The sequence below is a fragment of the Vombatus ursinus genome, unplaced genomic scaffold, assembly GCF_900497805.2.
Source record: "Vombatus ursinus unplaced genomic scaffold, bare-nosed wombat genome assembly UNPS02015106.1, whole genome shotgun sequence".
NCBI lineage: Eukaryota > Metazoa > Chordata > Mammalia > Diprotodontia > Vombatidae > Vombatus > Vombatus ursinus.
Genome location: NW_020954884.1, coordinates 486974 through 513974, shown reverse-complemented (window position 1 = coordinate 513974; position 27001 = coordinate 486974). Strand labels below are relative to the sequence as shown.

General features: G+C 39.7%; 1 protein-coding gene across 6 annotated transcripts in view; it reads right to left on the bottom strand.

Annotated features, from left to right (window-relative positions):
* Positions 1 to 5613: 5613 nt before the first annotated feature.
* The window catches only part of CAPSL (calcyphosine like), a 39328-nt gene continuing 17940 nt past the window's right edge, over positions 5614 to 27001 (bottom strand). For 2 of the 6 annotated variants that reach the window (XM_027846245.1, XM_027846246.1), the window contains exons 2-6: positions 22486 to 22700; positions 18001 to 18178; positions 17360 to 17569; positions 14024 to 14127; positions 5878 to 5967 (exon numbers count right to left, since the gene is read on the bottom strand). In XM_027846245.1, the coding sequence (XP_027702046.1) occupies positions 14026 to 14127; positions 17360 to 17569; positions 18001 to 18178; positions 22486 to 22622 (627 nt within the window). In that variant the 5' untranslated portion in view covers positions 22623 to 22700 and the 3' untranslated portion in view covers positions 5878 to 5967; positions 14024 to 14025. Of the gene's footprint in view, positions 5968 to 13582; positions 13644 to 14023; positions 14128 to 17359; positions 17570 to 18000; positions 18179 to 22485; positions 22701 to 27001 lie in introns of all 6 variants that reach the window. The other 4 variants (XR_003567720.1, XM_027846247.1, XM_027846249.1 and 1 more) reach the window with 4 other exon arrangements.

Here is a 27001-nt window from a genome sequence, read left to right as displayed (position 1 = left end):
TTATAGTACAATAGTATTCCATCATAATCACATACCACAACTTGTTCAGCTATTCTTCAGTTGATGGGCATCTCCTCAATTTCTAATTCTTTGCCCCCAGTAATGAGCTGCTATAAATATTTTTGTGCATACAGGTCCTTTTCCTGACTCTACTTTTCAAAAGAAACCTTGAGAATACTCTTATCAATGATACTTTAGAATATAAGCTCCTTGAGAGTGGGAATTATTTCCTTCTTTATGCTTGTATTCCCAGCGCCTGGCACTTAGACACAATAAATGTTTGTTGATTTATTTATTTATTGCTTGATTAAAGAAAAGGTCCCAGGCTTATATATAATTCCTTGACTTTGAGGTGAGAGAGCTGTTGCTGCTGATTTTAATATTGTCCTCTCAGATGCTTAGCCTTCTCTCTGCCTTGTTCACACTATAACAATGTGAGAACTGGAAAGGACCTCAGAAGCTATCTAATCTAACCTGAGCAAGAATCCTTCCACTTGACAAGTCAACACCTCCAGTAAGAGGCAACTGACCACCTACCCACTCCGCTATTAGTTCCCATTCTACTATTAGATAGCCCCAATTTGTTAGGGAGTTTTTCTTATAACAATCATATATCTCCCTCTTCACATTATTCCAAGGTTTATCCTTTAGAGGTTCAATGTTTGGAGGCAAATAAATCTAACCTCCCCTACTTCCTTCTAGTCATCTCCATTAGAAGAAGGTGTTAGAAAGGAGCTTACAGATCATCTAATCCAAACCCTTAATTTTGCAGATGAAAAAATAGAATCACAGAGGAATTCATTGATTTGCCCAAGACCATACAGGTATAAAAAGGCCCCCTTAGCACAATATCTGGCATATAGTAGGCTCCTAACAAATACCTGTTTACTTTCTTCTCTTTTGACAGTAGAACCACCACTCTTACTCAAAGTCCCTGGAACCTGTTAGCTCTTTGACTTAGGGTTAGATGACTTATTTTTCTAAAATTCTAAATTTCTGAATTTTTCTACATATTTTTCACGTCAAATCACTAATTGTCAGGCTGTATTTCGTCAGATCATTTGGGAGACTCCACCCAATGAAACTACAAAGAAGTTGTATGGAACTAAAGTTATAAGACTCCCTTTTGCCCCATAATGCTCCTGGTTGACCCATAAATTAACCTAGAGACAAGGACAAAGGAGCTAGATCAAGCCACCCAGACACAGTAGTATAACTTTTTTCCAGATTTTTCCACACGTATCTAACAATTTCAACACTTTCTTAAGATCCTGACCTGTGTATGTCATTTTTTTTCCTTTATAAAGACCTTTGGGAGGTAAAACACATGAAGCTAAATTTTGCTACTAAGAAATTAATCGGTTCTTTCTCAGTTTGGTTTCCAAATGGTATAATTAGGTGAAAGCAAAGCCCCTGGAGAGTGGAACAAAGGTTGGGCTAGTTTGGATCGGGCATTACATTGAGAGGAGAAATGGAGTGACAGGTCTGGAACACAAGACACATTCTAGGGAATGCAGGACCAAATGTCAAACTACAGGACAGGCAGAAGACATCAGGTGATATTGGAGTATCTGAAGGGGGAAGAGAATTGCTATAAACTGAGAAAGATGTTTAAAGAGGAGAGATCTGTGCCTAGTCAAGAAGGAGAGGAGAGGATGTAGGGAAAGGAAGACTACAGAAAAGCAACTTCAATTAACCAATATATTAAACATTAATCATGAGCAAGGTATTGTGGCTCCTGCCCTCATTTATTGCCTTGAATTGTTAATTAAGTGAACCTGTGAAGTGATAGTACCATTTAGATTATAAGTTACAAAGAAGCTGTTGCTCTACATTTGGAGGAGGGAATTTCCTCACCTGGAAGTTCCCTATACTGATGAAATCACAGATCTGGTCTTTCTCTGTTTATTAAAAGATTTTTTTTTTCAATAAAAATAGACACAGCATTTAAAACCTGGAAGATGCCTTAGAGGCCATCTTGTCCAACTCCATGTTTTACAGGCAATATGCACTGTCGGAGATATGAGGAGAGAGACATCACTTCTGTCTGGAGCAACCCAGGACAGGTCTGAGAATCAATAAGATTCAAGATTCAATAGAGAAATAAGAGAGGGGAAGACCTTATGAACAGGAAACAAAACATGAACAAAGGTCTGCTGCATAATTTTGCCTCAGGTTGGTCCTGATGCTCTATTATTTCTCTGCCTAGGAGCCATGTTAGTAATGTACTTAACAGCACCCTCTCTGAAAGCCAGACCAGAAACCCAGCCTCCAGACGCTTCATTACACAGTCAGAAATTTCAGCCCTGGGAAAGTTAGCACATTTGCCGAGCTACATTTAAATAATCAGCCAATTTCCTAACTCACAGTCACCTCTCTAACTATTGCTAACCACTATAGTCACAAAGGAGAAAGAGTTCCCTAAGGCCCAACTTTACTAAATTTCTACATTTATTTGCAAAGTGGATGGAGTGCCGGGCTTGCAGTTACAAAGACAGGTTTAAATCCTGCCCCAGACATCTAGTTGTGCTGTCCTGGGCAAGTGACTTAACCTCTCTCTCACTCTTAGTTTCTTCATTTATAAAAATGGAATAATAATCTCTATAGGATTTATCTCACAGAGTGGTTCATAAGGATCAAAGGAGATAATCATTATGAAGTGCTTTACAAATCTTAAAGCTCTCTATAAATTTCAATATTAATTATAATTAATATCTGTTGTTGATGATATTCAGTCATTTTTCAGTCATATTTGACTCTCCTCAACATCATTTGAGGATTTGTGGGCAAAGATCCTGGAATCGTTTGCCATTTCCTTCTCCAGCTCATTTTAAAGATAAGGAAACTGAGGCAAACAGGGTTCAGTGACTTGCCCAAGGTCCTATAGCTAGTTAATGTCTGAGACCAGATTCAAACTCAGGAATATAAATCTTCCTTACTCCAAGCCTGCCACTCTATCCACCCAGGCAGCATGACATAAAGGATAGAGGGCTGGCCTCAAAGCCATGGAAGTGTGGGTTCAAGTCCTGCCTCTGACACATGCTGGCTGTGCAACCCTGGCCAAGCCACTTAAACTCTAAGCGCTCCAGACGCTGCTCCAAGACTCGAAGTTGCAGAGAAAGTGCCAACGTGCATTGGTAGAAGGAGTTTCCTCACCAGGAGTTCCCTAGACCAATGAAATTACAAATCCAATTGCTAATCTTGCATTTATATTTGTTACATTTATCAATTATATTCTATTTAACTATGTAAGGATATGTATCGGGCTATCTGAACCTAAAAAACCACCATACCATTTAGACAGAAAAGGTACCAACCTGTACTGGCAGAGGGAGTTTCCTCACCTGGAATTCCCCTATACCAATGAAACTATACCAAGGTACTAGATCACAAGTACATTCATTAAAAGATTTTTTTCAAAAAATAATAGCATACAGTATGTTGAAGCAGGAAGCTGCCTTAGAGGCAGACCCTCATTTTACAGATTAATCAGGAAGCATTTATTAAGTGCTTATTATGTACCAAGTATCGTGCCATGCATTAGCAATAAAAAGATAAAATGGAAGGATACAAAATTGTCTCCTACAGAATGTAGGAGCCTATATTCTACTGGTAGAAATATGCATATAAGTAAGAGTATCCCCAAAAGAAAAACCATATGCAAGGTAATTTTGAGAATGAGGCACTAAAAGGAAAAGCTTCATGAAGAAGGTGGCATTTGAGCAGATCCTAAGGATTCTAGGAGGTGAACCCAAAAAAGTCAGTGACTTAGCAGAACAGTCACTGCACTTGTTTGGACAATGAGAGTACAGATTATGGCAGGTTCTGGAGAATATGTTAGTGTTCACTGCGACATCTGTAAAGAAAACATCCAAATCTCCAATGGTTTGAAGAAAAATCAGATTTTAATTGCTAAATTGTGAAGAAACACACACAGTGCTACCCAAAGCAACATGTAAGACTATAAACTCCACTTTGCTCTGTGCACAGACCTCTCATGGTAATGAGGAGCCAGGAAAGAGTGGAGTTTCTCCTGTTTCAAAGAAAAACTCCTTGCAGCAAAAGGATGGGTATGCTCGCTCATCCTTGGACACAAAGGGTTAAATGTTTTCCACTTAGAGATGATACTAAGAAGCATCACTTTACCCTGAGAGGCAAAAATGATGACTTACATGTAGGTCCCTGGACAGCTAGGCTAATTAGAGACAGTATCGCTATATGCTCAAGGACGAGCCTGGTGGGCATGAGTGCATGGAGAGCAACATCCCATGTGTACATAGTAACATTTCAATACAAAAGTGTTCCTGACAAAAGAAAACATCTGAGAGTGAGAGTCAGTTTAAAAAATGACTAGATGCCTTTTGGGACTCTGTATAGCCTAATTCATGAGTAAAAAAATAAAACAAAAAACTAACAGAAGCTCATGCTTGAATTCCTAGTAAAGAAAATAATGGAAATTTTTTTCAACAACATTCTTAAGGTAAATTTCCACTTTTTTTCTGCAAATGCATTTTCAATGCAGTTCCCTTGGTTCCATGATCATCTGTGAGGATGGGACTCACTGCATTAGACAATGATGAGCATGGAAAATCTTGAAGCTCCTTTGCCATTTCTCACGTTCAGATGAAAAAGAGCTTCTCTAACTTGTCCACAAGAAACCAGTAAATGGGCACATTTTTCTTTTGTAATTGTAAGGGTTAAGCTGAGCATTAAACCTGAAAGCTAAGTAGAGTTCTACCAAGTTTTTTCCCCCTCAAACTTTCTTTTCTAGCTGAAATAATATCCAATTACTTTCCATTAGTTTACTACAGTCACAAGTCTAAATCAAGATTTTTTTAACTTCTTTCACCTAGCAAAATAAATATCTCTCTATTCACCCCTTTCCAGCAATCCCCTTAAATGGCTCAAAGATGTTGGAGTGCAGTGGAAAGAGTTCAGACTCTGGAATCAGAGGACTGACTCCTCCTCTGACGCTATCTAAATGACTTTAGATGAGTCATGTAATTTCCCTGTACCTCGGTTTTCTCATCTGTGAAAAGGAGGGAATGGAGGAAGCTGACTTTGTACTGTCTCAAGGGAGACTAGAGCATACAGGCCCCAGGGATTAATGCCTCAGAGACAGCATCAAAAGTATGAATCCTCACATACTTGGTGTTTGTATTTGTTTGTAGCCTAATGAATTGACACAACACATGGTTTCCATCTGTTACTGGATGAAATTACAGAAATTCACCTAAAGGAGCTAATAACTCCTGGCACTGTCCTTGTTTAACCACACTTACTCACCTGGTCCACCCAAGTGCATGTGTTTGCATATAAGTCCCTGTGTAAAACCCTTGTATGTGCATTTAAGACCCCAATTTAAAGTCTGAATACAGTTGTCAGATTTGGGTTTTGTTTTTTAATAATCCTAGGATGAAGTATATCTTCATATTGTTTGAAAACTATTGTCAAGGAATACACTAAGAAACACAGTAAGTTCAGAGTAATTTACGAAACAGACATAACTTATTTTCCCCAGTTCTCGTGCTGATTTCTTCCAGCCTAGACTTCAAGAGATGGGAAAAGAGGACAGATGTAGGGTAATAAATATAGTCTTAATTTTTTAAAAGATGCTTAAAATGTGATTGTTTTATTTTAACACTAGCTAAGTGTTCTTTCTCTCTTGATGTCTAGAATAAGTTTTTTGGTTATTTGTGAGGAAACAATAGCACTTACATAACCTCCTTAAGGTAAATGGATGCCAATGGCTGTATAAGAGAGAAAAAGCAAATTGTCCATTGTCAGAATTAATGGTGCTGAAATCCTTTCAAAAATCATCCCGTGGATAGTCTTTGATTCCAGGAAGAAGCAAAAACCAAAAAGTCACAATCTCCAGGTCTTTCTCATGATAAGAATGAAGTAGGCATCACTGTCAATGGAAGCACTAACCCCGGCATAATAGTCCAAAAAGTCCTCTTGGGAAACCTGCATATAGAAGGGAAGAAAAAATGGGTGAGGGGAGCAAAGTCAGGGAATGGTGCCACCAAAGAGCATTCTGGGTTAAAGGTAGGTTGGAGTTGCTACTAGGATACTGGTCTAACCTACCCAGCCCAAAAGCAGAATCCAGCTGGTGTGCATGAGCAGGACAATGAATAAATAAATAAATCTCCACACCATGCAAGGAGTATCTACAGTTCTGTATTAGAGCCACATGGGTTAAAACATTGTTTCTGGGAAATACTTATTAAAGTGCACGTGAGTAAACTTGTAGATGTAACACTTTAATCCATTCACACCTGCTAATATTTGAGCTTGCAGAGAGCAGAGCCTTTAGAGGTAAAGGCCTGTACTGGGGGGAGGCACCCAGATGGGATCTGAACACTGGCATCGTCCAGGTAGGGAAGGCTCACTGGGGCACTGAAATGGGAACTCCCTGACCAGCCAAGGGTAACAGGAGGAAACAAAAACTGGTGACATAAAGTGCTGAGAAGAAGGAAAGGGCCACCTAAAAGGGAGATGGTAGACTGCTAGAAAATTAGCTATTCTGACTTCACAATCTGACTGGCAAGGCCTGAAGAGCCTGTTTGGCTACTGGAGAGGGGAGGAGGGGGTGCTGTCTGTGGATTAACCTGTACCATCCAGGGGCAGCTAGGTGGCACAGTGGATAGAGTACCAGCCCTGAAGTCAGGAGGACCTGAGTTCAAATTCGGCCTCAGACACTTGACACTTACTAGCTGGGTGACCCTGGGCAAGTCACTTAACCCCATTGCCTAGCAAACAAATAAATATATAAAAATAACCTGTACCATCCAGAACGAGACATGAAGTTGAAGGAATGAGGGATCTATGAGCTCTGCTCCTCTTCCCACCTCAACCCCATCACCTTAGCAATAGATTGTCACTAATCCTCAGAAGTCCTAAAAGCTCCATGCAGTCACTTCCTGGGAACTTTCTTGGCTTACTGAATGGAAGCCATCCAGCCTTATGGGGAAATGAATATTACATCAAATTTTCAAAACTATTATTCTTAGTTGGGGTGGGGGGAGGTGGGGAGGAGTTATCAAATTTAAAAAGCATAATGAGAGAATTCAATTTAAATAGAATTTTCTCCATGTAAATGAATGAAATAACATCTAGTAATTCAATTACCATTGAAACAACATTATCAGGAAAAGAAATGACATTTTGAAGAGCACTATTATACAACAATACATTAGCAAATAAGGGGAAGCTTATCTGAGAACTAAGCTAAAAATTGAAACTACAAAAACAAAGAAACTGCCGCATCAGTAGAAATTACCAAAGGTGTATCTACTCCCAGCTAATACAACTACGGGAACATTTTAGATGTTTCAAAGTCCTTCAATAGAAGATAAATGCCAGAGTCAGAGTGCTGTGGCAAAGCACAAATTAACAATATGGACACAAAATGTCAGGCTGTATTATAAATGAAGCCCATTCATTTGTTCAACGTACATTTAATGACTGCCTATTAAAGTACAGAATGCTTTACTCAGTTCTAAGCTATAACAATAAATAAAACACAATTTATTTAGCTCCCAAGAACCAGGTTAAAATGTAATTGGGAAATACTTAATAAAACAAAACTACAACAGAGATAATGTTAATTTGTGGTTTGCTAAGTCAGTGAAAAGCAGCTAGGTGGCACTGGACTTGGAACCAGAAAGACTCATCTTCATGAGTCCAAATGTAGCCTCAGACACTTACTAGCTGTGTGAACCTGGGCAAGTCACACAACCCTGTTTGCTCAGTTTCCACAACTGTAAAATGAGCTAAAGAAGAAAATGGCAAACCACTCCAGTATCTTTGCCAAGAAAACCCCAAATGCAGTCACAGAGAGACTGAACAACAATAACAAATCAATATGCCTCCATCAGGGATCTATTTCTACTTGACACTACTTCTCTAGGCAACTCTTGAAGACTTGAAGGTGCCAACTTGCATTTGGTGGAAAGAATTTCTTCCCCAGGAGTTCCCTACAAATCAATGATCAATGATTACTAATATTTGTGAAGTGCTTAGCACAGGGCCTGACACATAGTAGGTACTATATAAATACTTCTTCCCTTCACTTCTCCCTGCCCCCACCAATTAAATCACAGATCCAATCACTATCCCTACATTTATATTTATTATATTTGTAGATTATATTCTATTTAACTATATATGAATATGAATCAGGCTATCAGTCTAAGAAGCTCCAAGATGATTCCAATGAAATGCTACTAAATGATACAGGTATACTTTATGAGGCCATCTAAAGGACATTTAATGGCAGACACACATTTTATATGCACTTACAAAATTCTTTACATTATAACCTCCTTTGGTTCTTCACAACTGTGAGTAAAGTTGGTGCTATTATTATCTCAATTTCATATGGAACCTCAAAGAGGTTAAGTCACAACTAATAAGTAGCTAAGGTGATATGTGTTTGTATAGATAGTGTTTCCATGTGCATATACTCTGAAGTCTCTCACAAGATAGTCTTCCCCATGGGATTCATCACTGTCCTCCTCAGCCACTGTCCTCCTCTGCCTGTCCCTTCCACTGTGCCCACTAGAATCCCCAGTCCATTACTAACCCTTCCCTTTAAGCTTTATCTTTTCCCCCTCCTGGGGAACACTCCATCATCTGCTCACACTAACTGAAACCTGAAGACTGCATGCCCTGCTACCCTCATCAAGGCTGGAGATTCCAGAATTGTCCCACACATTTCTGGTAGGTAAAATCGGTTAGATTTCATGACTTTTTTCTAGCAGTATTTAGCAGCCCAGGAGTAGGAGAGGAGAAATTGACTGACGGGAGTTCTGAGAAATGAGAATTAATTAATTGAGAATTGTATGGGGCTAAATCTTTCTAGGATGATGACTAGTGAAGTCTACTATTGACTACTATTTAAGTAATAGATTGTGGAGTTAAAGGTGGGGTGGGAAGCAAAGTGAAGATAAAATGAGGGAGGTAAATGAGAAGTGGGATTGATCCAAGGACCAGAGGTCATAATGAAATCAAAGCCTAAATTTAGAGGGAATGAGAGAGTAGGAGAGGTCAAAGCAGGGGTGAGGAACCTGTGGCCTCGAGGCCTTCTAGGTCCTTAAGTGCAGCCCTTTGACTGAATTCAAACTTCACAGAACAAATCTTCTCAATAAAAGGTTTTTTCTCACAGTACAATATACTGTACCTTTCTGGCAGACATGAGGGAGGGCTGCTTCAAAAACCTGAATCCATAATGATGTTTATCCCTACTCTCACTGGGTTGTGCTACAGTCTGAAAGAAGCCTCACACTCTACTTGGAGGATGGAAGAGAGTTTGAATGAAGCAGGTGCATAGAGCAAGGAGGGAGCTCAGGCAGCTTTGATCCAAAGAACTGTTTCACCACAACTCACTGCCCACGCTGAGAGTACCAACCAGAACCCACAGCTTTCACAGCTTCCCCATCTCATATCTTAGGATGTATCATCCCTTTTGCCTCTACTTTCTAGAAGTCACTCCCTTATATTTATGAGGCAAAAGTCACACTAGTGAATTGGTTGCACTTAATTTTTTTCAAAAACTAGTAGTTTCCTTACTTCTTAGGGATAGGGGGTTGGAGAGACAGAGATTAGATGACCTCTCAGGCTGTGGGTACATTCGAAAAAACACCAAGTTTGGTGTCAAAGATTTTGGGTTCAGATTCTGGCATCAGCATTTACTACCTGTGAAACTTTAAGCAAGTCATGTAAACCCTCTGAGGCTTTCTTTCCTCATCTGGAAAATGAGGATGGTGAGTCTAGGTGACATCTAAAGGATCCAAATTTATGATTCTTCCGACTGTGACAACCCAGCAGAGTCTTTTATAAGGGCAGAATTTTCCTAATTAAGTTGGAGGAGTAAAGTCATTCTGTTCAACAACAGAAGCTTTCCAAGGACCATTTTTATTTAAAAAGAAAACATGAAGGCAGAACGTATGTGTTTATTTTTCCCTTTGAATCACAATTTTTTTTTAAATTAAAAACTTTGGACTTAAAAAACTCCTAACAATGGAATGACCAAACATGATTCCAGAGGACCAATGATGAAACATGCTTCCAACCCACCTGACAAAGAGGTGATAGACTTGGGGTGCAGAATGATATACACAGCCAATATGGGAATTTGCTTTAAGTATGCTTATGTGTTATAAAGTGTTTTTTTTTGTTCTCCAATGGGAACACAATAGGTGATAAGGAGAAAATATGAATTTTTGATCATTAAAAATCTTTAAAATTTACTGCTACATTTGCTCTACTCTTAATAGAAACTGTCTAGAAATTAGTACCATGTATGAATCATCATTCTGTCATCAGAGCTGAAAGGGATAAAGTTTTAACATTCATTTAACACATCATTTAACATTCCCTCTTAATGAGGGAGAAAACAGTATGCAACGGATAGAGATCCAGCCTGGGAATCTGAAATGCCTAGCTTCAAGCCTCCCACCCCAACACACAACGGCTGATGTAATGGATAAAAAGCTGACTTCAGAATGTGAAGGACCTAGGTTCATGTGCCACCTCTGGTTGTGTGACTCCAAGCAAGTCACTTAACTTCTCAGTGGCCCAGGAAACTCTCTAATACTATAAATTGTACAAGCATTGTAGTCCTGTGTTGGTAGAGAAAACTTCCTCAGCAAGAGTGCCCTGTACAAATGAAGTGATAGCATTGAACCATAAAAGGGGGGGGGGGGAAGGTAATTACCAAAGAAAGATTTGTCTCAGAAAGGGTTTGTTAGTCAGAGAAATATTAGTTGCATTTTATGAAGGTGCGGTTAGAACTCCATGCCACAGTCCAGAAATACTGTGGTTAGCATGATCTTTGCACTTGGTTAAAGGTAAGCCCAGTGATAACCTGGAGTCCTCAGGCACAGTGGGAAAGGATGGATCATTTTCCACCTTCGTATCTACACAGGTCAAGAGAAGAAAAGGAAGGAGACAATTACCAGCTCTGAGGAAGAGCAGGGCTCTCTGACTTGCACCATCCTATCTCCCTCCATCAGGTTCAAAATCTGATTTCTCAAACTTAGACTTTCTTTGTGCAGACATAGCCTAGTGTTTGCATTGCCCTGGTGTTCAAAGCTCTAGAAGTGCTATGTTTATGTTTCTCCACTTTTTCCCTGCCTCTTGTGGGCTATTAGCCCCCATTAGCTCATGGTTTACTTTTTATTCATTCTTTCTCTTCTCTGGCATCCAAAGTCCAAGACATGGGCAAAATTATCTTCTAGCCTATACACAAGGTATCAGGCTCTCCTTCTAGGCAGACCCAAACTAGGCTTGGTGGTCTGGGCTTTGCCTCAGGGTACTGAAATTTAAAGGGTGCAGATAGCACTTGCAGTCCTCCAACAACATAAAGACAACTGAACTTAGCACCTAGCTAACAAGACTAGTTAAAATATGAAGTTATCTGATAGTAAATCTTCTTCTCTCTATCTCCAGCAGCTCTACCCCAGATAAATGCCTGGGAGTACCAGATGATATCTGAGATCTCTTCTGGTTCTAAATCTGATCATACTGTGATCCCAGGATCCGCAGATGTACAACAATTGACTAATCAATTGGCTTTCATATGACCAGTAATGCCCAAGAAAGAATCTCCTGAAATTACTTATTACTGTTATTTTAATTTGGCTTCCTAAGGTAGCCAAGCCTATGAATAAAATACAGTCTGTCACAGGCAGCATTCCACTTCAAACAACAAATCACATCCTTGTACCCAATAGGCAGGCCATTTCTCTTGCAATCAAATCAAACCATTGATCTTATTCTCTAAGGCCCCACTAAGGCAGGGTGTCTCAGAGGTTATCTATTTTCCCCCTGTAGCCTACAGATACTTAAGGTCAGTCAGCCACTGCTGTCAACTGGTCACAGACTGGTACTTTGAAGAATGAGATGCCAGTCATTAGCTAGGGAATGCTTTTATTCTTTCTTCTTGCTGCTCTTGGCCTTGTCTATTTCAGGCAGCCTGAAACCATGATAAACCAGGAGGATAGCTGACTGTTAATATCTTGCATTTTTTTTAACATTTTAATTGCTTACCTAGTTGATCAGTATCTGTGACACATACCCGACATGCCAGGTAAGTTGCTAGACATTCTCTTTTTGAAACTGGCACCTCAAGGCTAAGACAAAGAATGTGATTTTTAAGGTATGAATGTTCAACAAATAGAAAACACTGAAGGAAAAGTGCTGGAGAGTTCTGAAAATGATTGCTCATTTTTCTTCTTTCTTCTACCTACCTGTGCCAGGTATAAATGTTAAACAAAGAAAGAAATCCAGACCCTGCTGGGAGCCGTAGAAGTACGCGTTTTGCTGCTTTTGTATTTCAAGGTTAAACACCACCATCACCATCACTAATGATTTTTGTTGTTGTTCAGTTGTTTTCAGTCACCTCTGACTCTTCGTGACCCCATTTGGGGTTTTCTTGGCAAAGATACCAGAGTGGTTTACCATTTCCTTTTCCAGCTCATTTTACCAATGAGGAAACTGAGGCAAACAGGGTTACGTGACTTGCCCAGGTTCACACAGCTAATAACTAGGTGAGGCCACATTTGAACTCAGGAAGATGAGTCTTCCTGACTCCAGGCCTGCACTCTAACTACTGCACTACCTACCTGCCCACTAATAATGATAATAGCTTGCATTTCCGTGTTAGTCTTATAGTTTACAAAGCATGTTAAATATGTCATTTGAAAGAAAGGATTCCTCTCAGGGGAATAAGAGATATAATTATCAACACAGGCAAGGTGGCCTACTCTGAATTTTTGACTCTTGGGGCCCAGAATTTAAACAGTAAGAAAGGAGGCTATTGAATCTGATGAGATACACCTCCCAGCACCACAAACATTGGTTAGCTGAGATCTGATAGTGACTCCCCAAGCCCCTGTAGAACAGGAAACAAAACACAACTGGGGAAGACAAAGATCATATCCACCACCTAGTCCTGGTGATGAGTCACTTTCTGGCTAAATAGGCACCAGCAGAGCAGAGGAGCAAGGCCCATCCAGCACCAGGAAATGGCATCTAGAACCCAGGGAACCAACGAATACAATGCCAACTGGCGCTCACTATCTGTAGGCTGCTGGCCAGAGAAGATATAGGGTTTCTTTTCAACTTCTTTTCTTTGCAAAATGCAAGATGTCCCACCTACCCATTGCTACATATGCAAATTGTAGTAATCCATAGAAAACTTACTTCTGTAATCATTTATTCACCAAAGTGTTATTCAATCTCAAAGATCTAGAGTAGGAAGGAACCTCAAGACCCATCTTGTCAAACTTCTTCGTTTTGTGAAGAAACAGATTCTGGGAGGGATTGAGTGATTTACCCTAAGTCATAAAGGTAGAATAAGCAACAGGAGCAGGATTGGAACTCAGGGTCCTTTGCTTACCAGAACGGGATTCTCTTCATTGTACCTGCTCCTTCCTCTAAAATCTGTCTGCTGGTAATTGAAACCATAAAATCAATCTACAAGCATTTACTGAATACTTACTGTATGTCAGCAATAGTGCTAAGCACTGGGGACACAAAGAAACATTAAAAAAAAAAAAAAAAAACAAGAACAAACCTTCTCCTGCCTTCTGCCCTCAAGAAGCTTGCATTCCAAAGAGATTCATTTGAACTATAGACTGTGACAGCAATAATAACAATAAAAAATAATTAAAGATTTTTCTGCAAAACTGAACTATATTTCCCCCTCTGTTGCAAAAGAAAAACATAGCTTGTTAGAACAAACCAACTGAAGATTTAAGGCAACTAAAACTGATGAACTTTTCCTTCTATAATTAGAATATCTGGGAAAAGTAGAGAAAAGATCTATGGCAAACATTGCAACCTAAAACTTCTTGCTGTTGGGTTTCTGCTTTTTGCCCTTTTCTCTTGCCATAACAATGTACTGCTTGGTGACATAGAGATAAAAATGGAAGTAAATGTGGTCACATTGATCAGCATATATTAATCATTTGGAAGCAAGTAGTTGGAAAGAGAGCCCTGTTTCCCCAGGTCATACATTTAGAGTTTCCATGCAGTTTTCATCATGATGATGAAATAGATATCGGTGTCTATCGATGCACTCACTCCTGCATAGTAGTTCATAAATTCCTCCGGTGTAACCTGCAGTGGCAAAGTTTAAAACAGAAAAGGAAATCTTCACATCTCATTGCTGCATTGTCTAGAATATAGAAGAAGAAAAAATGGAGCCTAAAAGGCTTTCAAGTTAAAGCAGCTAAGGAATGGACCTGAAATAAGAGAATCCAATAATGGACAGTCAAAAGTATGTGGGGAAAACACTTTCCAAAGGGAACGTGGCTTTTGAAGGAAAAATAAGTGAGGGAGGAGAGAAGGATATAAAGAATGAAGAAAGAAAGCTTGACAATTTCTAGGCAAATTTAGATTTCTTAAAAGTGGCACATCATCCACGTCATCTTGCTTTAAGATCAAGGGCATGCCTGTTGAAGATATGTGAGACTGATACTCAAAACACAACTGATTTGTTTTCTTAACTATGGTTAAGTTTGTCATTCTGCGACATAACTGGTTGCTATGGTAGGATAAGCACGGCAAAGTGATTTTCTACCTTTCAAAGACTGGAGTTTAATTCTAAGTGCTGAGACAGAATTCCAGTTTAATGATCTTCTATTATCTGCTTTCATAAGAGGCAAATGTTTCACTGGATGAAGAGCAGAAGAAGACAAAAATGGCTTCTGGTTTTTTTTTTTCAATTTTATATGCATGCTTATCCTCACTTTTATTAAACCAATGAGATCCTTCATCTAAGTTTGGAGTTTAGGCCATTTTGCTTCTTGAAAAAGATGAGAAAAGAATGTTATCTGTCTTATTTCATAAGCCTTTTACGCCAGATGTGTAGATATAGCCAGTTTAACTACCTAAGTATTTGATGTAGTAGGGGAAAAAAGTCATCAAATTCCAACCAATTATCTAAGTGATTTTCTTGGCTTTTTGACTGACTTTACCTAAGAATTCAACTAAAAGAGTACCACCATTTATATGTGCAGAAAGAGTCGTTATTTAAGTAATTCACATTCCTAGTCAATCCTCAATTATATCTTAAGGAATAAGAATGGCAGGGACACCTGAAATTCACAGAGTAATTTTTAAAAACCCCTCTGCAGCCTATAGTTGCAACCTCCTTCATTGTTGTTAAATTTTAAATTTCTGTAGCTACTAAGAGTAATAATGATCTGAATTTCATCTTTGTGTCTTTCTAATGTAAGTGTTAATGAGGACAAGGAGAGAAAGGAAGAGAGAGAACACCTAAAACAGAAAGAAGAGGACACAAAATTGGGTCTGAATAATCCACAGAGCAGATCCCCCGAGGAATCCAATAGTAACTAGAGAAAGAGAAAGAGAAAAAGTTGGTTAGATATCTCAGAATTCAACATTTGTCAGTGACTTTGTTATCTTCAATGTACGTGGATAGGATCCAGTGAAATTTGAAATCAATATCATTTGAGCTCTTAGTTTCACTAATGGCTTATTTACCTAATGACTAATTTGCATACTCCTTCTTAAAAGGTCAACTTCCACCTAGACCCCTGTCTGCCAGTATTTGGTTTCCCCTGTGGTTTAATGTTTGTACTCAGCACTCTCCTCACTTGGTTTTCCAGATAGCTTTGTCCTGTTGTCCCGATTTCCCAGTCTTTACTTTCTAAGTCCCTGTCTAGCCCTTCACCTGCCTTTGTACTACTACTTCTTAAACTTCAAAATAGTTTGGTGGCTACTCCACAAAGGCACACCTCACTCTGAAAGAATCCAGTGTAAAAAAAAATATCTGGGGCTGATAACTTATTTTGCAAAGGGATTCAGTGGAGGATTCCTTCATATGCTGAGTTTCCCTAGTACCATTAAAACATGGTACAATTCAAAAAAAGTTTGGTTTACATGAAACTTTTCAGGAACACTTACTTTAAACCCAATAATCTTGGGTATTAAAATGTTTACTTTTGGTACCTTCAGCCACCACAACAGCAAAGAGTTCTTTCATGTGAAGGATAATATATCATCCTACATTTTTGCCACTATACTTCAAAAGTTAAACTCAGTCATCAACAGGAAAATTGATACTGTTGGTTGAACCAATGAGTAAAATACTTGCTGGCTAAATAAGTTTAGAGTCAGAAAGGACCTTAGAAATCTAGTCAATGCCCCTTATTTTAAAGATGAGGAAACTGAGGTCAAATATTTTTAAGTGACTTATCCAAGGTCATACGGCTAGTGGCAGAGTGAAGACTAGAACTCAGGTCTCCTAACTCCAAGTCTAGAGTATTTCCTACCATTCTGGAGTAGTTTTCTGAACTAAAAGGAAGATTGTTTATTTAAAAGATTCTATTGCCTCTTTTTTCCATAATGCTGGGGACTGCCAATTTAATAATAAAGGCTGACCACAGATTTCTGAGGAAAGCTGGGGAATACTCTTTCAGAAGATAATATATTTTTCCTTTTCCCATCTCCATTTTTCCTTCTTGTCAAACTTTTTTTTTAGCATGTACCTCTCCCCCGTGAAAAGAGAGGTTGATTTTACACTTTTACCAGTTCTGTGACTCTCAGGACCTCAATTTTCTCATCTGTAAAATGAGGGGATTGGAACATTCTCCTAGGAAGAAATTTCCCAGCTGCTGTTATCAGTAAGAAAACCAAACAGCAGAAGGAGGTCTGGGGAATTGTGACTAAGGTATACCCCCTTTTCTCCTTCTGGAATGTTTTTTTTTTCCAGGAAATCAAGTCTTTAGGATGTCCTTTACGAGCAGACAATGGGAACAGAAAGTAATTACAAATTTGGGTTAAGGACCACTCTGGGAAATGCTGCTTTCAACTCTCTAAAAATCAAAAAGTTGATATTGGTAATGGTAACTTTGAAGAACCGAAGACCTTGAAATGCAGTCAGAATTATGCTCAGAAAGATTGGATCGTTGAGATTAAAACATAGCATAGTGAGTGTCTTCAGGGTTGAATACATTTTATTGTCTTCTAATTCTTGAGAAAATGATCATCCATGGATGGTACTGATGGTGACTCTTTGTTAACCAGATTAATGTATAATTAAACAAAGCAGCCCATTCCCCCACTATGCTTGGAGATCAGATAACTAAGAGTTTTCCTTCTGTGGCTACAGTGACAACGTATCTGTCTGCTTTAGTTATTTTTAGTATTTTAGTATTTGTCAACATTTTAAAACTTTGGTAAAGTACTTCCTTGCTTTCTTTCTTTCTATTCGCAGCCAGATATGATAGAAAATTTGTCTGGTTCTGAACTCATCAGTCCCTTTTCATATTGAACAATTAAAATTAATTAGCCAAGTTCCACTTAGCTTAAGAGCTTCACTTACCAATCCATCCTTGTCATAGGGTGAATCAAAGTTATCCAGAAATTTTCTGAAAACCTGCTCCTCTGTCCATTCTCCATTCTGGTACTTTGGATGGTGTTTTACATTGTACACCCCACGTAAATCCTCAATTGTTATCACACCATCACCTGTCTTGTCTAACTTCCGGAAGGCCTGCATGATGACCTCTTTCCTGGCTCTGGACATTGGGGGCTACAGGAAGAGGAAAAAAATGCAAACCTCATAGAAAAGCACTGCTGTACAGAGTAGGATGAACTCATTTACTAATTCCAGGGCTCAGAAAGTATCTCATATCCACCAGTGGTCCAAAGGGTCCAAAGGGTGCTAAGTCTTAGAAATTCCCAGGCAGCCTTCTCCTTTCTTCTCCCCTAAAGCACATTGTGGTTGTCTGTCTTCCATTTGGGAGATGCAGCAATACCTACCATCCACAGGCAGGAAACCAAACCATGCAGAAATTAGGTCTTTGATGACCCTAGAATCCCAGGTTCAAAGTTGGAAGGGACATTAGAGGTCACTTAGTTCTAATCACCTTCATTGTGTACCAACAGGTACCAAAGACAAAAATCAAATTATAGAGCAAACAATTGGAAAACCAAGTACATATGTAGTACTCTGATACTTACCCTTAATGTGAGAAGAAATTCATTAAAATCTATTTTCCCATTTCCATCTTTATCGAATTGGCTGAAAAGTTCCTGTGCTTCTTCTTTATCCATCACCACAGCATAATCATTTAACCCTTTCACGAACTCTTTGAAGTCAATGGTTCGGTTGTTATCATCATCCATGATCCGAAATACTCTGAAGAAAACACAAACATACAAACACATACGCATAGCCACTAAGAGGAAAGTAGGCGTGGGAGTAAAAAAAAAAAAAAAAGGCAAACCAACGCCAAGGTTTTTCATCATAAAATTATAGACACTCAGAAAGGAGATAATGTATGCATGTCAAATGCTTTGCAAAACTCCAACTACTATATAAATACAAACCACTAGTGTTATCCCTCTGTTCTGTCTGGTCTGACCAAACTGAAACAATATTTTCTAAACTTCTTCAAAAAGGGAAATGGAACTTAAAATAAAACACATGCAGGACATGATACAAGTTCTTTCTCTGAGATGAGCCATTAGCTAAAAGACATTGTGATTTTCTGTCTTTCATTTGGGAGATGCAGCAATACCTACCATCCACAGGCAGGAAATCAAACCATGCAGAAATTAGGTCTTTGATGACCCCAGTATCCCAGGTTTAGAGTTGGAAGGGACTTTAGAGGTCATCTAGTCCAGTCCCCTCACTTACAGATGAGGTGAACCCCAGGATGTAGTGAGTAGGTTCCTCACCCCACCCCTACTTGAGGCCTTCAAGTGAAGCCCGGCTGACCACTTATCATGGATTCTGTAGATTTCTATTCTGTTACAACATCAGCTAGAACATCTCCTACGCTACATACTTTCCAATTCTGTGATACTCTTGCCCGTTTACAATGAGGAGAGTGTTGAGAGAAGACTTGTCCCAGCTAGGGCCAGCTGGGTAGCGCACTGGATTGTGCACTTGACCTGAGTTCAAATCCAACTATAGACACTTACTAGCTGTATGACCCTAAGCAAGTCACTTAACCCTCTTTGTCTCAGTTTCCTCATCTGTAAAATGAGATGGAGAAGGAAGTGCCAAACCACTCCAGTATCTTTGACAAAAAAAAAACAAACAAATGGGGTCGCGAAGAGTCAGCTACACCTGAACAACAACAGCAAAAAGCTACTGACTAATAACACACTCATGATTAGCATTGCGAAAGGCTAAGTTTTATTCTTGTCACTGAAGATTAATAAATGCTTGTTGAATTGAGGGGAATTCATTACTTCTTGATAAATTACTGTCTCTGGCTGACTCTTACCTACCTTTGAAGAAGAGGAAATTACAGCTTAGATTCTTATAATCTAACCACTGCTGGGATTCTTATAATCTAGCCATTGGTCAGATCCTTATAATCTAGCCAATAACTTACTAACGTTCAGACTCCTTAAGAGTCTGCCCAATATGATAGATATTCTAATAAACCTTGTCTTAGGCTGAAAAAAAAAAGAAGAGGAAATTACTAATGCATAATTTTTGGTCTCCAAAAGAATGTTCACTCTTTCTTCCTATAATGCAGGGATGTTCCCAGTGTGAAAATCCATTCCCCAACTGAGATCAGCAACTCGTTGGGCAAGCTAAGCTCAGAGAGTTGCTTGGGGATACTGAAAAGTTAAGTGATTTGTGGAGGACCACACAGTAATTGTGCCTCAGAAGCAGGACCTGAAGCCAGGTCATTCCAACTCCAAGGTTGGCCCTCCAGGCACTCTGCCATGTGACCCTTCATTTAAGGGTCCCTGAGAGATGGCAGTTTTTTTCTCTATTGCTACAAGTAACAATGCCAGATCTTTGCATCTTTTATATTTCATAGAATCATAAGATTTATAGCTGGAAGGGACTCTAAAAGGCCACCTTAGTATAAAATGCAAAGTGAGGGGTTTAGATAGAGCAACTAACAGAGAGTGAGCCTCCAGTTTCCTCCTGGAACAGAGAATTAAGGTATGTCTAGTTAAGCCAGAGCACTGGCTCTGGAATCAGGAGAACTTGAGTTCAAATCCAGACTCAGACACTTGACACTTAAGAGCTGTGTGATTCTAGGCAAGTCACTTAACTCTGATTGCCTACAAAAAAAAAAAAAAACAACAAAAAAAACAACCAAAAAAAAAAAAAACAAAGCATATTGTATACCAGTCAGCATAGGGTGCCACGTTTGGAGGCAGGAAGGAGAATTCAAACCCTGCCTCAGAAATTTATTAGCTGTGTGACCCTGGGCAAGTCTCAATGTCTCTGGGCTTTAGTTTTTTTCATCTATAAAACAGCACCTATTTCACAGCGTTTGGGGGAGGCTCACATGAGATAGCTTGTAAATCGCTTTACAAACCACAAGATACCTTATAAATGTAAGGTTATTTGAGGTACTGAAGTGGGCATAAAAAGGAGATGAAAGGTATAGTTCCTGTACTCATGGTGCAAACAAGCTAAATTCTGCCTCCGTGCTCTAGATCAGAGATAACACCACCCCGCTAGGAAGCCTCACCCAGCTCTGTGAAACAATTGACTAGGCAGTAAGTGTGGACAGTGAACAAGCCAGATTTCCACCAGGGATGGAAGTGTTATCACAGTGACTGTGGTGCCTTCGTATTGCAATATTAAAAGTACCTGGGGGCAGTTAGGTGGTGCAGTGGATAGAGCACCGGCCCTGAAGTCAGGAGGACCTGAGTTCAAATCCAGCTTCAGACCAAACACTTGATACTTACCAGCTGTGTGACCATGGGCAAGTCACTTAACCCCAATTACCTAAAAAAAAAAAAAAAAAAAAGTGCCTAGCCCTCTCAGCCTTTCATCTTCACCCAGCAGGGTGCCCAAACTTCACCTGCAAATCCACAAGGAAATGTAACACTGCAAACTCACTATGTGAGGCTTGAACCCCAGGTCCCCAACCCTATATGAAGACTGGAAAACAAACATCTTTCCCCTCTCTGACCTGCAAAAACCTATTCGTTATTCTCCTTGGTCCCTATAGCTCCCTTGTATGCCTGTTTTTCTTGGTTTCTGCCCACTGGGCTGTGCTCCAAACACAGGGGCGCTGCACAGACGCAGCAGACTGACCATCGTGCAGCCGGCCGAGTCTCCGAGTCCTTCTAAAGCAAGCACCGGTCCCTCCAATGCGTAGCAGCCGTCAGACCCAGCAGGGAATGCCTCAGTGTTCCAAGAAGTTCCTCAGGTTCCTGACAGTGCCTTTTCTTGGGGTCAGAATTATGTGCTTGCCAAGGTAACAAAAGAGACCTACTTTTGTCCTATGTGTTGATAGAATATAAGCTGCTTTAGAGAAAGGATTGCTTGGCTTTTTTTTTCTTTTTCTTTATTTTTGTCTTTTTTTCGCAGCATCTGGCATAGTACTTGGCATATGGTAGACAGATGCTCAATAAATTCATACTTATTGTTGATTGATTAATTGAATCAAAGGTAACTCTATGTGAGCAATTTGAAGGGGCTACAAGATGATGGAGTTATGCACAAATGGAGGGAGAAAGGGACCACTGTCCCTTCAAAAATGCACTATCTTTCAGAGTCAAAGAGGAAGCAAAGAAAGATAAACTCAGAGCCTAGGTAGAGTTTTGAGGATTTTTTTCCTTTTTGCTTGATTTAAGAGAGTAGAGGAAAGGGGAGGGATGGAAAGAATAAAACTGTCTCTTAGGGAGGTTGGGATATTCACCTGGTCCTTTTCAGGTATGGCAGAGTCTCCTTTGGATATGGCCACTAAGAACCACAAAATTGCAAATGTCTTCTGAAATAATCTAGCCCAACACCCTTATTTTACTGATGACAAAAGGCAAAAAATAAGAGTAATCACTCAGAATTAATTAGCCTTTAAGGTTTCATAAAATCATAGATTTAGAGGTAGAAAGGACTGTGGAGGTCATAGCCAAATCACCTCATTTTACAACTGAGGATACCAAGGCACAGCACGAGTCAGTGACTTATCCAAGGTCACACACTGGTAGAAAGCAGCAGAGCCGGGTTTTTTAATTCAAGTCTTCTGGCTCTAAGGCCAGCCCTCTTTCCATTTTGCCACACTGACTATTATCCCAAAGAACTTTTTTCCAACAACTGTCTGAGGTAGAAAACAAGCTCCTTAAAGGCAAGGACTTTCTAGGCCTTCTCTTCGCATCATCAGCATCTAACACAATGCCAGAACATTGTGGTATATAGTGTTTGTATCCTAGCTATTCATTTGCATGTCCTTTTCCCTTATGATATTGTTAAATCCTTGAAGAATTAGTGCTTGAGAAAAGGTGTGTTGGATTGAGGTAGGTAGTAAAAATATAATTATCCCCATTTTGCAGATAAAAAAACTAAGACTCAAAGAGATAAAGTGATTTCCTGAGGTCACATTGCTTCTCAGGGAAGAGATCAAAATGACTGATGCAAGGTCATATTGCTGAATTATTGGCAAAGCCAGGATTTGCCCCCAGTGCTAGTCTAGCGCTCTGGCCAACACACCATGATGTCACTGGTTCCTTCCTTCTTACCTGCCAAGGCCCTTGATACCAGCTGACCCCCTGGCTAAACACTGGAGCCGAAGTCTTTCAATGGGGTCTGTGGCTGTAGCAAGCCTTCTCTTGGCCTGGATCGCCATCTCCCGGTCATGCCTTGCAGTCCCGGCCATCTGAAGGAGGATTTTCACAAGTCACCAAGGAGTTCTGCCTTGCGGGATGGGGCTGGGACTAGAACCTTGTTCACAGCCCTGTATACATTAGAAGAAATCAGTTATGTAGTCTGTCCTTTATCTGCACAGAATTTATATCAAGTTAATCTGAAGAGTAACTAATTCCCTTTTATTCCCTGCTTGCTTTGTCATACCCTCCCAAGAATTGGCTCAGTTTCCAGAACTTTCCACATTCAATTTGATCCAGTTCAATTCATATTTACAGAGTACAGACAATGTGTCTGGAATATGTATCACTTATTTATCCATTCTCAGGTACAGCTGGTTTCAGAGCTGAACAATACTCAGTTGTTCTAAAATATTCAGCCAATTTCCACTAGGTTTTGTTGGGTCATATATTTCAAAAATTGTAATTTTCTGACTCAAGGGGAGAAAAATCCCTATGATGCTTCTGTACCTACCACCTGCCTCCCTGAATCAATGGCCTTAATTCTTGCTCTTCAGAGACCTGAGTCTCTACTTTTGCATTCTTCTATCAAGCCTGGTGATAAACAGGACCCATAGGCACTAGCTCTCTATTGATTTTATCTTTCCTGAAATTAGTAATTTGGTCTTGACTGAACCTGTCTGTGCCTGTAGATTTTCCTTTATTGATTGGTTTGTATTTATCAAGTTCTAATGAAAACCAGAGAGGCAGATTGGGTAGAAGATAGAGAACCTACTTCCTCTGAGACAAAAAGAGTGGGTTTGAGTCCCATTAATGACACAAACTGACTGTGTGACCCTGGGCAAGTCACTTAACTTCTCAGTGCCCTAAGGCAATTCACTAAGACCATAAACTGCAAATCAGTTGCTGACCTGTACTGGTAGAGTAAGTTTCCTTACAGAGACCTCTCCCCACCCATTAAATCACAAGTCAGGGAAAAACAAAGTAAGGGCTAGAAAACTTAGAATGAGACAACCAGACTGCATGAAAAGGACTCAGATGAACAGATGCAGAATGAAGTCACTGAGTCAGGAAAACAGTAGACACTATGATTATATAAATGGAAATAGAAATGGAAATCAAAATTAAATATTTCAAAAGTGTAAAGAACAAGTTTGGCCCACAAGAAGTGACGTAAGAAGACACCTCCCCATACTGCTTGGCAGAGGTGGAGGCCTACAGATGGCGCACACTGCATAAAATGCCTGATTTTTTCAATATGCTGATTGGGGGTTTTTCCCCCCTCCATTAAAAAAAAATTGTCTATTAAAAGGGATGGCTCTTTGGTAGGAGAAGAGTGACAGATCTGAAAGGAAATCTAGGGAATGTAAAAAGGTATCAATAGAATCCATTATTTTTTAAAAGAGGAGCAGAATGTCTAGGATTAGGCAGACTGAGAGAAATGATCATTTCTCTCTTATATTAGTAACTAATTATTGAATCAGGACTAAGGTGTTTCCCCTTTTCTGCTTCCTCATCCAGAAAACACCCAGTGTGGGGAAATCTTTCTCAAAGATTTATCCAAGCTAAAAATTGAATCAAAGAGAGTAAAAGAAATTCTAAGTTTAGGCTAATGGGAGGGTTCCTGCTCGTTGTGTTTACTCAGATAGGTCTGGGAAAATGTGGATTCTCCCTTTTGTGAGACAGGTGATACAAAAATTGAGAAATCTCTTTGACCCAGTCTTGGATGATCCATGTCACTATATAAGACCTTCATTGGAATGTAATCCACCTCTCATAATAATATTCATTCTCTCATTAAATGTTAACCAATCAAAGTTAATTGCCAACCTTAGGAACACTCACTCTTCCAAGGGTATATAAATTGTGAGCCCACCACCATGAGGAGTCTTCAGCATTCAAGAGTGCCACTGACCTATTTAATTAATAAACATGCTAGCCTTATTAATAAAATGATTAAATTACCCCGAAACAATGTCTCTCAAACTTTTTAAACATCACAAAGTGCTGTACTGTGCTCCAGTTAGACATCTAGAGTATTGTGCTCAGTTCAGACCTCTCATATTAGGAAGGACAATCATGAGCTGGAAAGTGTCCAAGAACAATAACTAGAATGGTGAAGCGTGACAAATTCATGCCATGTGAGATCAGATGAAGGAAATGGGGATGTTTAGCCTTGAGAAGAGAAGGTTTAATGAAGCCTTTGGTTGTTGTCCTCAATTCTGCTGGGTAGAAGAGGCATATGACTAGTCCATCTTGGCCCCGAGGACCAGGCCAGTCTAGCAGTTGTGAATAGAAGTTGCAGAAGCAAATTTAAGCTTACTGTAGTCTTACTTCCAAGCAATGAGAAATATCCAAAAGTGCAATAGGCTGCCTAGAAGGGTAGTGGGCAGGTTCTCCTTCACTGAAGGTCTTCGAAAAAAAGGTTTGTCCTTTGGTGTAACCCCAGCCCTGAAACCTAAGTGACCAGAGAGCCTGAAGAGACTCAGCTACTTGAAGAAAACTCAAAGGAGACTCCAAGAGGACTTGAACAAGACAGAAGAGCTCTTCTCCCTCTCACTCTCTCCAACCCCAGCATTCAGCTCCACCAGTGAGGAGAGAAGCCCATACCAAATGGCTTTGGGACTGGGTTACATTGGGAAAACCATTTCTTTCTAAACAGAGGAATGGAGACACAGGGATGAGATGGGAAGGAAGTACCAAGGGTTTCTTGGCTAATGTAAAATAGTCTTGTAGGAGGAGAGGGAAAGTCTAAAACAGAATTGTCAAACACAAGATTAACATATATTTGGGAAATATTTAACAAAATTAATTAAAATACAATGGAATGTAGATAATGTTAATTTGTAGTTTTCTAAGTCAATATGAAATGCTGGAAAAAAATTTTTCAAAAAATATGAAATGCTGGAAGTCTTGATTCAACAGCCCTGTTTCTACTTGAGTTTGACACCACCATTCTGAAGGAATGGGTGATTTTGGCCAAAAAAAAATGTTATTGAAGGCTCTATTTCCTTCTTTTCTGAAACCAGAACTATTTAAATGTCTCAGATTATAAACTATTGAACCTACCGAAAACCCTCCCTAGAATCAAAGCCCCAACAAATTCATCCTTATTTTGCTTCTTACTGGACTCTAAATAGGCTTCCCAATTTCCCTTCTAGATGAACTGAACTCTCTGCCTGGCCTTATACCTGTCTGTTCTCATAGTTACTTGTTCAAAATCCCAGCCTGAACTTTGTCCCTATAGAATCACTGATTTGCTTATGAAACTAATTTGCTTAACTGATACAGCTTCCATTTATAATTCCCCTTTATTCTTCCTTATTCTGCTCTTTTCCTTTTTGCTGATACTTTCTTTTTTTCCCTTCAAAGCAGTGGTGGGAGCCAGGAATCCCGAGTCCATTAGACATTCTGATAAGTCATTCAAATACATCTGTTGTTTCAGTGTTCACATCTTTAAAACTGAATAGTAACAGCAGCTGGCACCTGTTTGTTCAAAAAACTTCAAATTCCATCTCCTATGTCTTTGCACAAGTCATTGCCCATAGCAAGAATGCCCTCACTCTTCACTTTCATCTTCTACTATCCCTAGCTTCCTTCAAAGCTCAGCTCCAGCCGCACCTCAGACGTGAGATCTTTCCTGAGCTTGTCCCACAGTTCATATCTTTCACCTAAAATTACCTCATCTTTCTCTCGTATCTATTTTGTATATATTTATATATGTGCACAAATTGTTTCCTCCACTAAACTCTTTGAGGGTAAAGACTTGATTTTTTCCCTTCATTATCTGAAGCACCCCCGTATAGTACCTGGCATATAACAGGCACTTTAAAAAGGCTGACTGATGAATCAAAGGGTATTGTGGGCATGAGATAACAGAAACAGTACTGCCAGCTCCTAGAAGGGAGGTATGATAGTATACTGCTGCCAGATCTGCATGGTTAGCCTTGCCTAGCTTTTTTTTCTCTTTTTGGACTTCAGTTAAAAAAAAAAGCCAACTTTGCAAGCACAAGGTGGAGGAGGGGTGGTTAGACGACAATTCATCAAAAAAAGATCTGGGAATATTAGTGGACTGCAAACTTGATATGGCTCAACAATGCGACAGAGCAACTGCAAAAGCTAATTCAATCTCAAGCACAACAAGGGTGGTGATAGTATTATTTTACTAGTCCATGCTCTGACCTCACCTGGAGTGCTGTGTGTCGTTGCGGACACCACTTTTTAGGAAGGGTATTGGAAAAATGGTGTGTGTCCGCAGGAGGGTGTTGCAGCATGAGGAGATAGACGATCATGCAAAAAGGCAAAAAAAAGACCACGTGAAGGAACTGGGGAAGTGGGGGGAGGGGCAGGGTGGTATCCTGGAGAAGCTATCTGCCCTCGTTGCCTTCATTTCTTCTCCTCCCACTCATTTCTCAACCCCTTGCAGCCTGGA